The 17,473-nt window shown below is 37.8% G+C and overlaps 1 protein-coding gene across 2 annotated transcripts in view; it reads left to right on the top strand.

The window, feature by feature from the left end:
* The window catches only part of LOC114361854 (uncharacterized), a 30,501-nt gene extending 21,799 nt beyond the window's left edge, over positions 1-8,702 (top strand). The window contains exons 2-5 of one of the 2 annotated variants that reach the window (XM_028317066.1): positions 6,252-6,484; positions 6,933-7,036; positions 7,112-7,227; positions 7,343-8,702. In XM_028317066.1, coding sequence (XP_028172867.1) covers positions 6,254-6,484; positions 6,933-7,036; positions 7,112-7,227; positions 7,343-8,202 — 1,311 coding nt within the window. In that variant the 5' untranslated portion in view covers positions 6,252-6,253 and the 3' untranslated portion in view covers positions 8,203-8,702. Of the gene's footprint in view, positions 1-6,251; positions 6,485-6,932; positions 7,037-7,111; positions 7,228-7,333 lie in introns of both variants that reach the window. The other variant, XM_028317065.1, reaches the window with a different exon arrangement.
* The last annotated feature ends 8,771 nt before the right edge of the window (positions 8,703-17,473 follow it).

The raw sequence follows: 17,473 nt of genomic DNA, 5'->3' as shown, positions 1-17,473 counted from the left end.
GCTTGAAGTAAATGCTCACGGCAAATGAGCATTCAACCGTAACGTTTCTTTCTGACTTCCATTTACTCTTTGTTGAAAAGTGCTGTATAAAATAATGCTAAACGATGTTTGTTTTTAAATTATATTCTTTAAAAGTTAAAACCGGCAAGTGATAGAGGTTCTTTCACAAGTACCAGTCTATGATACTTCCCTATCAAGTAATTATCGAAAGAAAACGGTATCGTTAAAACTATTAAATTAAAACGTTAGCACTTTATTGTTAAAAACGTTCGTTACGTTCATCGTGCTTATTTTTATTTCTGCCGAACGCTTCAACATACTTCTTAAAAAATACAACCAATTTAAAGTCAACAAACTGAATTCCATTCAAAATACAGCTCACAAACGCTCAGGTTTTCGCGCAAAACAATTACCTACCTCGAACAAGTTGCTTAGAAGTTTACAGCCGAGCTGAAATCTTATTACCCATTCTAACTTCGTCCTGGAAATTGATTTTAATCCTCATCTTTTGCGTTTGTCCCCAGGAATAAAGTTTAGCAAGTTTACGGTTAAATAATAAGGCTCAGTTGCACCAACTTACTTTAACCGTAACTATGACAATAACCGGTGATTTTTGTATGGAGTTTGACAGTTTTCGACGTTTTTCAAAGTTAAAGTAGTTGAAGATGGTTCAACCCGGCCTAAGAATCTATCATTAAATAACAGTAATTATGACTGATTTTTTTTTTTAAACTTGTCAAGTAAATAGTTTAGTGTTCCTTCAGACAAGTTTAATCAGATATTTGTTACAAGTATGTTTGGGTATCTGGGTTATTTTCCGAACAATTAATTCTCTCAGATAATGTTATTGTCTGCGCTGTCAGATGGGACCTTGATACGATAGTGGTTTATGGGTAATTGATGTGCTATAGGCAATCATACTAGTTAGCTGGTCAGATACTAATTGATATTGGTCTCTTGTGGCCATGATTAATATGGCAAATAATTACGTTTTTTTTTTATGCATAACAAGGCAGGTATTTGACCACAATCGCACCTGATGTTAAGTGGGATGCAGTCTAGGATGGTACATATCTGCCCTGTAAGTGCTTATTCACTCTCGCCTTGAAGAGGCCCGGATTATAGTTTTCGGGAAAGACAGCAGCAGGCAACGAATTTATAGGGTTTATAGCTATCAAATTAGATTAATGACTAAATGACAATGTATGAATATGGAATTAAATGAAACATTAAAAATCAAAGAATTAGAGCGTGCCCAAACGAAAAACGACATTGGTTACCCTTTAAAAATTGTTAAACTGATTTTTACTCTATGACCCAGTGTCGTTCCATCAACGTTACCTTTCACAGGTGACAGGAACATACCTGCAAATAATATACTACAATGTCTAGAGCAATCAATCATTCAGAAGATCGAGAAATCGTGGGTTCAGGTCATACCCAGTAAAATCGAGTTCTCCTTATAAAACATCCTCTTACTATTTTCTATATTCGTTTTGTGTTGTTATTGTTTATAATTTGTGCTTACTGTGTTCAATAAAGTCTATTTCTTTCTTTATTTCTTACATTAAGTTTGGGAATTCCGTGTAAANAGTGTTGCCACATGGATTTCTAAAACTTCCAGACGTGTAATAATTTATTTCGTAAAACTTAACAATTTTAAGAAATAAATTATTACACGTCTGGAAGAGATGGCTCTACCAACTAGACCACCTAAATTGAACCGTTTTAATTTTTATTTTTCTTTTAGACAAATAAAGCGTAACGTCAAGCCCCATGTTGTTTAGAGGCGAAATGGCGAAATGGTGTGATTAACTTATTTAATCATAAGGAAAAAGAAGAAAATATCCACTGCGTATTGTCGAGTCTCGCCCAATCTCACATATACCGAATGTTTCCCCAATAAATCCTGCGAAGACAATTCTTCGGGAACAAACCAATTGCCCCTCCTACTAGGTGGACCGACGATCTGGTAAAGGTCGCGGGAAGAGCCTGGATGCGAGCAGCGCAGGATCGTTCATTGTGGAAAACCTTGGGGGAGGCCGTCCAGCAGTGGACGTCATTTGGCTGAAACGACGAAACCAATTGCAAGCAAGTGCTGAGATTAGGCAGATTTAATCTCCAATCTAATCGAAAACGTGGCAGTAATATCCTCAGCTAATAGCGCTCGACCGTCACATAAGAATTTTCCGAATCGGACCCTTACGCTACCATCTTGGCAATCATTCTGAAAATTAAAAACAAGTCTGAGCGTACTACATAGTTAATTAAAAATGCATCTAACGCCCGGTATTCCGAGTGACAAGTAAAAAACTGTTGAAAAGAATACAGGTTTTACGCTTTTCTTTTGTTTGTACGCTAAAACTTAGCACCACGACGTTAATTTAATGTTACTGGTTCTACTATTAATGTACTGAAGCCAATGTATGTAATGTTATTCAGCAATAGGTACTTATTGTTAGTTGTAAAGTGGCATTTTGTAAATGTTGATGCTTAAGCTAGTAAATTGGTTACGTTTTATAAAGAGCATGTCAAGTTACGATAATGCTCATCAAAATAAATCCTAAAGCCAGAAAATGTCCTTAACCATCAAGAATCTATTTAATCCAAAAATATGGGAACCCTGCTCCCATGGGAACTCATGACAGCTCGTTATAGGCCCACGATGTTTCGAGGATGAGCTGGCTAAATAAGGACATGAACCGAAATGTCATCCATGTTAAGTAGATTAGGTGTCAGAGGTTATTATAATATGTAAGTACTTACTGATATAGAAGTAAGTATAATAACAACACGTAACTAAGGCTGGGTTGCACCATCTTACTTAGACTTTAACAAACGTCAAAAATCTGTCAAACTCCATACAAAGTACACCGGTTATCTGTACAGTCACGGTTAAAGTTAGGTGGTGCAACTCCGCCGTAGTAAAGATTAAAATGATGATTTACATTATGTTAATTTAACTCAATAACTTTTTAGTATCAAATTGTTTTGATTTCATAATTAGCCGTGCCAAAGCTCTACGTACAGCTTATTTGGGAAAGCAATCTTCAATTTGGCAGGAGGTCTGTGTGCGTTCACAAAATAACATTGTTATTCGAGTGTGCGAGGCTCCGAAATCATACCCTACAATAAATACCTACCTGCAATGTTATTTGTTGAACCATTTCACCAGAACTAGGTCAGCCAGAGCCAACCGTGACATTGTATCAACAGTGATTAATTTAGGTTACTCGCTTCGGGACGTTAAAATACGTTTCTTGTGTCAATAAAATATGTATTTTTGCTAAGCAAACACAACTTCTCTGACATATATGCTGAAAGTGAAACAAACATGCTCATTATTTACTTTCTTTTGACATTATTAGGCTGAAAAACAACGAATAACAGAAGCAAAACCTTTGTTGGAAAAATTTATGTATTGTTTTGTTTGTACAGACGACAACACGTTATTGTTGCAAAATCATAATATCTATTACAATTACATAAAGTGCCATAGTATTCACTTTAAAGTTTTGTTTTTGTTTCGTACTTGACTAAAACAAAGTTATCTTGAGAGAATTACCTATTAATGTGATCGTTGAAAAGTTGTTTTCACTGGTTAAGTTTAATTGGTAGTCGAGCTCTAAGTAGCTGTAGATTCTGGCTACACAGGAGTCGTAGCTATGGGAATGAGAATGAGAATAGTCCCAATAAGGAGTTGTCCTTAAGGTTTTATCATTCATTTTAATCTATTTATTAATACATACTACGATTAATGATTGGCCATAATGAATTGAGGGATATGCAATATATTCTAATTAGATCACTAGATTAGCTATAGAAATTATAAAGTTAAGTTATTGAAGTTTTCAGGGTGAAGTTCCACTAGTTGATTACTGAGACGTTGTCTCTCTAAAATCATTATTTTGAATTAGGATATGCAATATATTCTAATTAGATCACTAGATTAGCTATAGAAATTATAAAGTTAAGTTATTGAAGTTTTCAGGGTGAAGTTCCACTAGTTGATTACTGAGACGTTATCTCTCTAAAAATCATTATTTTGAATTAGGTAGGTATTTGTCTTGTCACCTAGCATCCTATACCTATTTAAGTTAAACTAAACGTATTTTAAAATCTGCTACAAATCAAGCAATTCATATGCCAGTAGATTTATTTTGCGGTCACATCACAACAGTATGATTTAATTTGTACATAATTAATGAGTCAAATATTTATACATCATAATATTAAATTATGCATTCGGTGGCTTTTATACACGGGCACAGTCTAATTAGGGACAGCTAACCACATAATTTTACGTTCATTTAAAATTGAAAATTATCAACATTTGTGTTTCTAGCTGCAATGCTAATGGAACTATTATTTAAACTCCAATTAGAGCTTTGGAAATTGCCAACGTGAAAACGACAGAATTTCATGAAACTATGAACGTAGTTATTACTCAGAAAAATACATGCTTTAAAGCATTATTATTACAACACACACAGGTAAAATCGCGAGTCATAATAAATGCTAATCACTGACATCCAGTGGAATGTCTCAGTTAGCAACAATAATAATTAGTATAATAAGAACCTACAGTGTTACCCTTAACGAACGTCAACCTGCCTGTGAAGTTTGACAAATTATGAGATAAGTCATTGTCTAACTTTCCGCCTAATCTAGTTTCAAAGTTTTATAACATTTTGAAGGTTTCGGGTCCTTGTCTAAAGAAGAATCGTTTGATTTCAACAAACATCGTTCCACGAAACAGCCAAAGGAAAAGGTAAAACGCAATGAAAATTAATGTTTTGGATTAATCGGAAAATTCCTTTTATTTAATTCAGCTTTGTAGCGGCAATTAGAAATTAATAAAGCCGAGGCGGTTACTAAAGTAAATATAAATTAAAGGGTCAGCTTTGTGAACGGAATTAAGGTAAACAAGCCTACTGATTTTTATTAATTACATTTTCCGTCTATGAATTTAAACCAGCTTTTGAAAAGCTTCGTTTCCAGCCTAACAGCTAGGTAATTTGTTAGGTAAGTTAACAAGGTTCCAAGTATTTCGGATTGAATGGAGAATGATTGGTTATAGATTTGATAGATTGTTAATTTACAGAGTTGCATGTTGTTCAATACGGGATGGACACTATTCAGAAATAATTCTTTGAACTGTAGGGAAACTGTGTGTTGCCAGCTTAAAAATGTATCTCAATTAAGACTACTCGTAGTATGCAACTTATTTTATTTATTTATTTTATTTATTAGGACAACCAACAAGACAAACACGCATACATGGAACTACTATAACCAAAGAATAATAATAAGTACTACCACAGAATAATAATAAGTACTACGTACAGAAGTTTTACTTCGCGAAGGTATTTAAAAAAATGTATGCTCAATGTCATTAACAATATGGTGTAATTTAGCCTGTCTCAAGAGTCAAGCACCATTTTGTTGACAAACGTCAGTGATCGGCACTGCGCCGAAGCTATAGGGCTGACTTCGGTAAAATGATGTGACGTGAGGTGCCAAACTGCGGAAAATGGCGGAGGAAATACATGATTTAGCATGAATTATCATGAATAATATTAACTACTTATTTACCTCTCAGTGTCTTGAGGCAACTTAAAAAAGTACATTCTGTGTTTTTATTATTATTTAGGCAGTTAAATACTGCACAGTATTTAGTACACCATTTTCTTTATTTTCTTCCATCATACACAAGAATACGCGTGCGTGAGTCAATGTTCGCTCGTATGTGAGGCCTTGTCGAATAGTATCCTGTAGGTGGGCCATCGTGCGTGTTTTGTTTTCGATGTAAACTCGCGGAGATGAACAGGCCTGCTATAACTTATAAAGTTATAACATTACTTCCAGCTCTTATCGCTTTAAATATAACTTATTTATATGTATACTAGCTGACCCGGCGAACTTCGTACCGCCTTAGCGTAGAGATTTTCTTAATATTTTTTTCCGTAAGAACCATCCTTGGACTTCCACAAACATTTAAAAAAAAGAATTATCGAAATCGGTTCAGCCGTTCACACGTGATGCCATGACAACGCGAAACGGGTTTCATTTTTATATATATAGATTTAGGTACGTACGCATCGGTGCCATATCACTAATACCATACAGGAGTGTGTTGACAAACCAGCTCGATGCCGGATAATATAGACACCGAATCGGCTCGTCAACATACGCCCTGCCCGTTGACCTGTATGCCTGATGATGATGCTGATCTTTCTCTCCCCATCCAGCAATGATGCGGCGCGGGTCAATGGCAATGATTGGCGGCGGCGAGCCGCTGATCGTGGTGGAGGAAAGTGGCTCCGAGGATGCCGAGTCATCCCCGCGGTCCAGCGCGCCCGCTCGTGGCCTCTCCATCGACCAGGAGTCCCCGCCGGACCCCTACCACCTGTCGCCCTGGCGCGACACCCGCAAGCACTCGCTTCCGACGCCGTCGTGCACCACTGGACCCACTGCCAGCCAGGTAAATGTAGCAAGCAACTCCTTGTGGACCACTAGACCCACTGCCAGCCAGGTACCTGTAGCAAGAAGTCATACTGCATATACTGCTTGTGCTCGTGTACATAACGACCTTATCTGCGTCTCCAAGAGTCGATGTTGCTCTTCCTGCAAAAGTCGATGCCATGTAACGAAAACAAATATTCTATTCACTTTATAGAGCTAGGTTACAGAAATAATGACCTTTAGACCAACAGTCGCCATACTGCATACCTCCGGTCACCCTCGCGTGCAATATAAATGCTAAAGCTCTAATGCACTCAGTACATTCCTGGAAACCGATGACAACTAGATTACGAAAACACCACCAATGGGTCAAGGTCATGGTACATTTGAGGTTAAGTTCAAGGCCTCTCAATCACCATCGATCCGAGTCGAAGTACTGCACTGATTTATTAATGTTTTTTACGTAGGTCCGTCGTTTGTCTGAACGAGGTGAGGGTGCAGCACGAGAAGCTCGCGAAGCAGCTTTCTTGGCTACTCTAAGCCAAGCTCCGCCCCAACCTGGAGGCCGAAGGTATATGTCACTAAATTACATTTCCCGAGTGCTTAGTCCCAAGTACTTGTTCTACAATTATTTGTTTTGTTACAGGCACTCCGTTGTGACAATATCTAGAGTACCACAAGCACTGTTCGGGCGCGGACGCCGCGAGTCCATCGCCGCATTCCCGGCTCTCGGCCGTCGCCGCGACTCAGGATCTAAAAAATGTGAGCTATTTGTATACCAAACACTTAACCCTGTTCAGATTGCAAATTCCGATCATATAAACTCCTTGAATTGTTTAATAAAGGATTAAGGTAAACTATTTTACAGGTCTACCAGCCATCGACACACTCGGAAGCACTCACAATCTGCAGCTGGATATAATGGATGACATTGTGCAAGCACGTAAAGTCCGTATGCGTCTCTGGAACACCTCGAACGAACGCGTCTGTGAGGTGCAACCTCTGGACGAACGCTCGCCGATGAGTGGCTCCGTGAGGTACACAAATCGTGGTCGTCGGCACTCGGACTTCGTGGGATCTCCCCTGCCGCCGATCCCGGCGCGCCGCCGCGCCTCCGAGATGCCGCCGCCGCCTCCCATCCCGCCCCGCACGGGCGCCGGCGTCGTGTGCACCGACACCGACCTCCATCACATGCTCAATGCGCTCACATCCTCGGCCACCGAGATAGACCGCTGCGGCAAACCAGAACGCACTAGGCGCCTAGCTGACATGCGCTCCAGCAGCTTTGACGCCTCCACCCTGCGAGACAAGCCCCTGGACTCCGGCACCACATGGTTCACACGACGGCACCAGACTTTAGCCACGAAGAAAAAGGAAAACGAGCCAAAGAAAGGAAAGGTGACTTTTGCTCCCGACTCAAAACAGGCCCCGGGAGACGCAGCGGCAGTCGTGTGGGATCGTCCGTCCGGGTCGGTGGTAGATGCCAGCGCTCTGGGTAGCGCCATTGAGGTGTTTTTGAGAAAGAGCGGTGCAGGTGACCCAGGTCCTAGCTCCTCGAGCATGGCCGTGATAAAGGAAACTGGAAAAGTAGGGGACGATCGTCCCAAGCCACGTGACATTCCAGGGCCGGCGCGGGCGCCGCGCGCGGGCGAGCGCTGGTGCAGGCCCGAGGAGGAGGAGGCGGCCGAGGGCTGCGACGCCACGCTCTGCTCCTCGATAAAGGACCTCTTCGTGTAAGCGCCGCGACGCGTTTAAACTCTTGTAAATTATTACCTATAGTTGTCAAATAAAGCTCACGTCTCAGACGGCGCGAGCGAGTAGGTGCGCCCGAGCGCACCTTTGTACTTTATGAATCTTTCAATGTGATAGACTACGCGCGGGCGCCGGTCGTCCAGAGTCGACTCACGACCGACGCCCGCTACGCGTGATATTATTTTTAGAGTAAATTCTATTTTCATTGTAAATTTTTTGATATTAGCGATCAAATATTGACTTAATGTTAGATAGAGAATTATATTCGTGATTGCGGGCGCGCATTTCTACGCCTCGTGCGGTCCCCCGCGCGCCCCACCCCGCCCCGTCTCGTTGGACAATCTGTGTCTTGTAATCCATGTTACCATTAAACAATTAAAATTTTATCATATACCTAGCAGACATTAAGGTGGAGACGTTGGGAGAAACGTACGCTTAATAGACGAAGGCGGCATCCAGTCGTCTTTTATCAATAAAAGTTTTTATCGATGTTTTACGGCATTTTCATTAAATCACCACCGACATTCCGCCCCTCGGCGGTCGCGAGCCGATTTATGCCGAGGCTTGCTGCTGCTCGAAGATAAGCTAAATTCTTCCTTAGCCCTCTCTGTGTAATAATTTAGCCTTAAACATAAATCCCCGCGAAGCCGGAGTTTAATAATACTATAGGAGAATTGGTATTTGAAGAGCAACTGATTATTGTTTTGAGCACCATCTCTTCAAAGGGAAATTACAATAACATTTTTGCCAATTATCTTCATTGAATTGAACAAGGCTCGGTGAAAGCTCATTACAGAGTGGAATTGGGAAAACACGCCACCGCCCTCGGGACCGTGCGCGGGACGCGTGGACACATCAACAAAATAAATGATAACAAGCCACATCTTTTGATATCTCTTCATAAAAAAGTTATTTAATTCAATATTTGAATTTACGAGCTTGTTGAATCCGTGATTCGTAGAATTTCCTTTTAGCAATTTTCGCTATCACATTAACTTTTTATTGCTCGCGAAAACGCCCAAAGAATCGAGATAAAAGCAATAATCGGACTTGTAACGAGTCCCTCCCGCAGCTCATTTTAAAAAGTAGCAACTCGATTTCTAAAAGCAATTCAGTGGGGATTGGATTGATCTCGCTGACGCGTGCCCTAAACAAAAGGTCTGACGGGGCTCCAATTTGTCCAACTTTTCCGGCGCTCCATTATTTTTTAGATGACCAACTTTCGACTTGAACCGTGTGAAATATTGATAACACTCAGAAGTTCGATAACAGACGACACAATAACTTCGAAGGCACGTTCCATGGGCAGGTTTTCTATAGATTTTCTAAATTGAAGAAGTTTCGAAGTGCTTAGACTTTGTTTCGAACATAGCGTGGCTGCGAAGTTTTGAGGCATTGTTTATTATGACAAGCCTGTGCAACTTGTTGAAGGTGTAAGTATTGACGACAGATTAGGTCTTTATTAAAATTCCCATATTTTCTTATAATTCAGAATCTTGGTTGAAATTAACTATTATGGCATTAGGACTTTTTGTAATCCTTTTAAAATCATTAGATCAGAAAGATAAAAGACGAACTCTAATTTCATAATTGTTTATTCTCCTTACCTTACCTTAAATCCTCTCAAATAAGCTTTTATTAAATAACGTATAGTGGCGTTATACAATATCCGTACAGTGTGTATATGAAAGCTAGATTAAGAGCAGATTTTTCAATCGTCAGATATCTTTTAACTGAAGAATAAACTTGCCATTTTGACATAGGTATTTTCTATATTAAAACTGTCAATATGCTAAACTTATTCTTCAGTTAATAGTTAACCGACGATTGAAAAATCAGCCCTAACGGAAATAATTTAATTAATGTGTCTAATAGAATATACTATACATTGAAGCTTTGAATATTATTTTCGTAGTTTCTAAAGCTAGTAACTCTATTGAAAATTAAATATTCTCCCAATGACTTAGGTTTATAATTTCACAGTATCCAGTGAATTAACCAGTCTTTATATCAATGATTAAGAAACTTTAACCTGCCCTAAAGGATCGGCTTCCCGCTAAATATACAAAACGGTTATTTCAGTCCACCATTATCGGGCGACCTATCGAGAAACTCGTTAGTGTCGCACTTGCAAAAATAGACTCTTCCAGCTAACTAAATCAATTTATCCTTTGAAATTGCAGCTGGAATGCTTACTTTTAATATTATTCAAAGGAGGATAACGTTCAAATGTCATGCGATGGAATTAGTTAAGCTCTCACTACAAAATGATAAATTATATGACGTAAAATTTCATCAAAGCTTATGAAAACTGAATAATTAATTATGATATTCTTAGCCAAGTACTAGTAGATATTATAAATACTATATTATAAACTCTAGCAACCTTGGAGGAGGCCTTTGTCCAGCAGTGGACGTCATTTGGCTGAAACGAACGAACGAAACTCTAGCAAATAGGTTATTGACTTAGAAAATTTTAAATAATACAGATATACCTAACGCACCACTTTATAGTGTTGCTATACTTCAACCTGTCACCACAAAAGGTTTGTATGAGCAATTTGCACAGTAGAAAAAAAGAGTTGGTTTGGCGAATGGAGCTCAGTCATCGAAGGAGAAATCTTGCTGCCAATAAAAATATAAGTAAGTATACCGGAGTTAAACTAAAAATAACAGTTAAGAATCGAAACTTCCTTTGTAAGTTGAGAATAAAAGTTCTTTAGTGGCTACACATAGGCTACAACAGCGTTCTATTACTAAATCCTCGCCTGCCGAGAAACTAGGCACAATCAGAGCATAATGCTACTAGCATTATTATAACCGGAATTCTCCTTCCACGTGCATACTTAATTTCCATCTCAAAACCAACAGAAACCTCATCAAAACAAGCCTTACAAATTCTTCATTTCAAGTTGGTATTGCCTAATTTTCTTCGAAAACTCTCCACTCTACAATAAACTCCGAAGTTACACAGTCAACTCTTGACAACGTTTATAATACAGTTACAGTAAGGGAGACCGAGGTGAGTTGTGATATTATCGATTTTTTTGAACTTATATTAACTGCTAGCGGCCGCCCATGACTATTCGTACACGTGGATCCCGTTTAGGGGTTGAATTTTGCAAAATCCCATCTTAATGAGCCACCTACGTTCTAAAAGGACCCCCGTGCAAAATTTGAAACTCCTAGCACTTGTAGTTTCTGAGATTTCGCGATTAATTAGTCAGTCAGTCAGTCAGTGACCTTTCGCTTTTATAAATATAGACTAGCGAGCTCCTAACAGTAAACAGTGCGCGGTTTTAGTTCAAGTCTTGTTGAGTTTTAACAATTACGTGCTGTTGCGAGCTCGGTGATAGTTGATAGGTTTTCATACAACGACAAAACGGGACTATTCCCACCTCTCGTTCCCACCACTGCAACTCCTGTGTAGCCAGGATCTACAGCTTGGCCGCCACAAAAACCCAACCAATGAAGGTCAAGTTTGTCCCGGGGGAAAGTTAAACTGTCATTGGACCCACAACGAAATTAATCAGAAGAACATATGAGTTCGAAATTAAGGTTATAAATAAGGAATACATCGACAGTGTCACAACTATCCTCTTTTACAAGGTCTCCTCCTCCTCCCCTACCAGTAACTTTGGAAGCCTCAGGGCTCAAACTTCAAACGATCCGACGCTAATTGTAATTGTTGTTTTAATTTAAGTGTCATAGGTCAGACTCTCTTTGTACCTCAGTCAAAGGCTTTGCAAAACGTTGACGAACAAAGACCTTGATGAAAGAGTAACGACAACTTAGATTTGAAATAAAACGCAGTTTCTTTAATTACTTCTAAAGGTACTGTAGGAGTTAATTCTAAATTAAATGCCTTGTTTTAAACTATGTAAATAATAATACTTAATATTCTTTATTGCACACCAAAGAAAGAAGAGAGAAGTAAATTATTTAATTAGACTAAATCGTTTTTATTATCGTAAAAAAAACTTACGTTTACATTTTTAAAGACCCTAATATAACCATCAAACGATCATTAATCATCCTTTTAAGTAATAAATAATAACTATATTATAGCCGCCCTAGCCTCGTAAGACCGAAGAGTAAATTGTGTCGACTTCTAAGTATCGCCGAATGTGCTTTCAGAAGAACGAATAATTTGAAGTAGTAAACGCCGAGCACTTCGAGTAAAAAAAATTCTATGTTAGAGATTTTCTTTTGCATTCATATTTTCTGGGGCTCTATATAATAGTGCATAGAGCTTATTTTAGGTGAAAAATAATAAAAAAATGTTTTCTCTTAAAAGAACATTCGGTATTACAGACTTTAAAAAGGAAAAGTAAATAAATTGTATTTTATACTTTAAAGTAAAACATAAATGTAACCTTCTTAATAAATTAATACTACATAAAGATACAATAACGATATTAATAAATATAACTGAAAAGGAACAACGGTTTTCATTTTATTTAATGTCTCATAATTAGTACTTTTAAAAGTACTGTCGGTTTTATAACATACACTAATGATAGGTTAAAATGTACAAGAAGTAAAGTGAATATTCATGTTAATTATAATATTTACTAAACTAAAAATCAGAACGTTCTCATGGTAAATTTTCTCAATCATATCATAATTTTAAAAGTCCAAAATTATTTTCAAACGAAAAAAAATCTTACAAAACTACTTCAAATTGGGAAAAATAATTTTTTTGCTTGTTTAGCAGTATTTTAACTTAAATTATACTGGTCAGTTTTGCAATTAAACTACGTTTACGTGAAGAAAAAAAATTAATCGTACATCATGTCTTCTCGGACGAACCACCTTGTCAAAGAAAAATGATAATTTGACAGTGACATTTTGTTTTTTTATATTAATAAGTTCGGATACCTGATTTTGAATACTTTAAGCCATAGACTATCACTCTTTTTTTTCGATAGGCGCGAATTTTTGAACTTAAATTTATCGCTAAAGTTTTAGTTCCTCTGAAGGCACATCCGGCGATACTTCGAAATCACCTCCGAAAATGTCTCGGCGTTACTGACTACAAAGTTTCAGTTCCTTCTGAGGCACATCCGGGCTTACGAGGCTAGGGGGCGCTGTTTAATTTTTCATACAAAATTTTTCGATGACACTTTGAATACGCAAACGAAACGAACTCGAAAGTTTTCGTACTAGAGGTACTGGTCGGGTTCGTAGCTAAACCGTAGCTCGTAGCTCGTAACGTGTAACTTCGTAGCAAGACATGCACGCCCGGGTGATTGCCACAAGGGTGTAAAGTAGGTGAGCCGAGTGCGGACAGGTTATGACGTCATGGCTTCTCGCTACCTCAATAGATTTTATGATGATATCATTTTTATGCTTCGTTTACACTAAAGTCAAAGTCAAGCTCAAAATTTCTTTATTTGTTTAGACTAATAAATAGTTCTTACAAATCGTCATTTTGCTCTTAAGGAGCCTCTACATGTCTCATAATCTTTTTACCCTACCAGCGCTTCGAGACCAACATTTGGCAAGTGCTGAGAAGAAGCGCCGCAACAAACTCAGTCACCACTGTCTGCCGGTTAATATAAATAAATATAAATAGCAGTAGTAGGTACATTCGATTCAGGAGCAGTACCTCTAGTAGGAAAAACTTTCGAGTTCGTTTCGTTGCGTATTCAAAGTGTCATCGAAAAATTTTGTATGAAAAATTAAACAGCGCCCCCTAGGGCGGCTATAATATAGGGGGCGCTGTTTAATTTTTCATACAAAATTTTTCGATGACACTTTGAATACGCAACGAAACGAACTCGAAAGTTTTTCCTACTAGAGGTACTGTTCACTGAATTTACCATGTATTGCTCGGAAATTAGCCGAGTCAAGTCAAAAAAACAGAGGAGTGGGGATGAAAAATGAATGAATTTCATTTCCGCTAATTTCCACATAGTGTAAAAGCAGCATTAGACAGACGTAACCCGGATTTTAGTTCTAGTCTTCTAGGATTTGACTAAATTACTAAAACTGACTATAGTAACTAAAATCTTTTAAAATTGTTTTGAAATTCCATAGATGGAAATGGACCCTGACTTGGCAAATTTTATGTACTTATCTATACCTCACATAGAGTGAATACTATAGTTAGGTGCCTTCAGTGCATACGAGTATAATTTTCAACTCAAATCTATTTCAAGTCAACACCAACCAAACAATAAATAGTGTTTTGTTAGTAACAATATATGTACTTAAAATCTAAGTTAGTACTGAAATTAAATAAACTAAAAAAACCGGTTCATCGATCCATGCAGGTGGATATGAATCCGTGCTTAAAGATGAGCACGATGGCCTAACTTTGATAACTGACAGAACAATCACCTTATTCTTTCCATAGTGTACTTTAGAGTAGCTCCACTGAAACCTTCTACTTTATGCTTGTAAACGGATTACGTAGCCGCCGGGCCGAAGCTCAATTAGCGCTGACGTCACGGCAGGCCGCCCCACAGATATTGCATTATCGCCTGCATAATCTGAGTACACTCAAATATTGGGGCAAACATGAACATGAACCAAGTGAGCGTTACTGACACATATCAGTAGAATTATTTTAGGTCTAGGACATGTAACTGCACGGGAGGGGCGGCCGCTAGTATGTCTATAATATAGACATACTAGCGGCCGCCCTCGACTTCGTACGCGTGAATCCCGTTTTACCCCCTTAGGGATGGAGTTTCATAAAATCGTTTCTTAGCGTATGCCTACGTCATAACATCTACCTGCCTGCCAAATTTCAGCCCGATCCGTCCTGTGGTTTGGGCTGTGCGTTGATAGATCACTATGTCAGTCAGTCAGTCACCTTTGAGTTATACATATTTAGATTGTGACGTGACAAAGCATACAAATCTGTAGTCTCGCTGGCATTCGACGTAACAAAAAGAACTCTCCCGTGCCGCTCCCATATCTCAGGCAAAAGTAGTAAAATTATGCTTTAAATTATACTCTATAGTAGATTCCAAAACGTGGCTAACGAGACTCTATTACTAAGTTGTCACTGTCTATCAGCCTTTCAGTGGGGAGTATTTCGTTATCCTCAGTCAGAAGACATATGAAAATTTCGCAAAATGTTTTCCTACTTCGCACTAAAATGAAGCGTGGCTATCATACACTTATTTGACTTTTCATAAATTATTTCATCAAAAAGGACTCAAGTAAAAGAACAACTTCAAAAAATTTGGTTCCTTCGTTTCAGCCTTAGACAATCTATAATTCCTCTATGGTTTCAGCCAAATGACGTCCACTGCTGGACAAACGCCTCCCAAAGAATTTCACAACGAACGGTCCTGCTCGCAAATAAGTTTGATATTTAAAGAAATTGTCGATTGTGATGTCAACTGCTTTATTTAATTATGAACACAAATAACTATTGTAAACTTTGTATACCTACTAAGGTTTATTATGCCGCGGGCGTCGCTTGTCGACATCAATTTTAAAACTTTACAGCTACACTGTTCCACTGAAATTGTTTGGAACAGTCTTATAGATTAAACGCGAATTATATTAAGGCCGATTAAGATGTGGCGGCACACTTCACCCTCTTATCTGAAGTTGGGAGATTTTATCGAGTTCAGAACAAATTTCCCTGGCGCAAGCAACTGGAAGGAATCTGGAATCAAAAATTGTTTTCGGACGGCTTTATCTTGATTTTATAACTTGATTATACGTTTATGATACCGTTAAAGTTTTAAATTCAAGTATTTTGGTTTTTTCCTTTGTTTATACCCATTTCTTTGATATTAGTGTACCTATGTCTGTTCTGTGATTATTAAGTTAGGATGAGTGAAGTTCTAAAATACAGTTAGGTGTTGGAATCATTAAATAATGTCCTTACTTATACAGAAATGAACTCAAAAAGCTACGAAATGAGCTGAGGAATGTTCAACGCTATAGTCATTATTGATTATATTTCGTTATACACGTAAGAGTTTTGTTAAGTTTAATTAATATTATGTAAATGAATTCATCAAAGAATATTGCCCGCAAATGGAACTCACTAGGTATCCCTTCACGAACAAACTTTGTAAGTATAAATTAAGCCGCCAAACTTGTTGAGCATAATGGGTTGTGGTAACTTGTATCTCATTATTAGTTAAATATGTATAGACAAACATAGCCACTGAAATCCATTTATTTCAGTAACTAATATTGAGCGAAAGAATTTCATATACGCAGGAACCAGCTAATTTTTGACAAAAACCTACACTTTTGTAAACTGCTCAATATTTTCAATAGCTTGTGTATGTTGTGTCGAATACATGGCGAAGTTAAATAAATAACGGTCCTTTTGTTCTCATAATATAAAACAACATCGGAAATTTAAAACATATCAGGCGGTAAGTTATGTTTTGTCCCTTCCGAGTACTTATACCTAAGTCAAATCTATAGGGTTCTCTATCTACGTGGTCAAATGCCGACAACATGTTAATATACATAAAATTAAAAACATAACATAAACTTACCTAATAATACAATTACCAGAGTTTTCTCATACAATAATAATAACGCCTACTCGTTTATTTCAAGCAAATTTCATGATTTGCAACGCGTTATAGCAAGTAAGTATACTAAATTATTATCGACTGATGGTGAAAATTAAACTCAATACTTTATTGTTTGACCACATTAGCACATTAGGTCTTACAATTTAAGCAGAACTTAATTTAAGCCCTATTAGGCAGTTAGGGCACAGCAACCTTTTTTAAGAAGGCAGAACGATCTTAGCAGTTTAAATAGATGGAATTTAACCGATTGAGTATGGGCACAGACAGAATAGTATGGTGGAAATCACATTTTTTGTTAATTAAGTTACTTAAATCTGATTAATTAAAAATATTATTTTAATATATTAATGTGGCTAGTAGGAGTGTATGTTGATTTTTAGACAAAATTTGTTCCCAGCGGGCTTCGAACCCGTTTCACCATTGGCCTTGTAGCCTAGAACAAGGTAGTGAAAATTGTTGTATAATTGTTTGGAAGACTTCAGAAGAACGAGCTTTTACCAAAGCTTTTATCTCAAATAATGTATGGATCTCTGAGGATCTCGCAAAATGAAACTTCAACAAAAGAATTCAACAAGTTTGAAAGATATACCAATATGTTAGGAGACTAGTAATACTTTATACCAATGTAATAAGGCTTATTCTTCAATGCATAATCCAGCCTGGAGGAAAATGGACGAAATATGTTATTGTTACAATATTCATATTGATATTGTTAAAGCATATCCACTGGA

The sequence above is a fragment of the Ostrinia furnacalis genome, unplaced genomic scaffold, assembly GCF_004193835.3.
Source record: "Ostrinia furnacalis isolate ACB-3 unplaced genomic scaffold, ASM419383v2 OfSCF6011, whole genome shotgun sequence".
Classification (NCBI taxonomy): Eukaryota; Metazoa; Arthropoda; class Insecta; order Lepidoptera; family Crambidae; genus Ostrinia; species Ostrinia furnacalis.
This window is presented reverse-complemented; position numbering and strand designations above follow the sequence as displayed.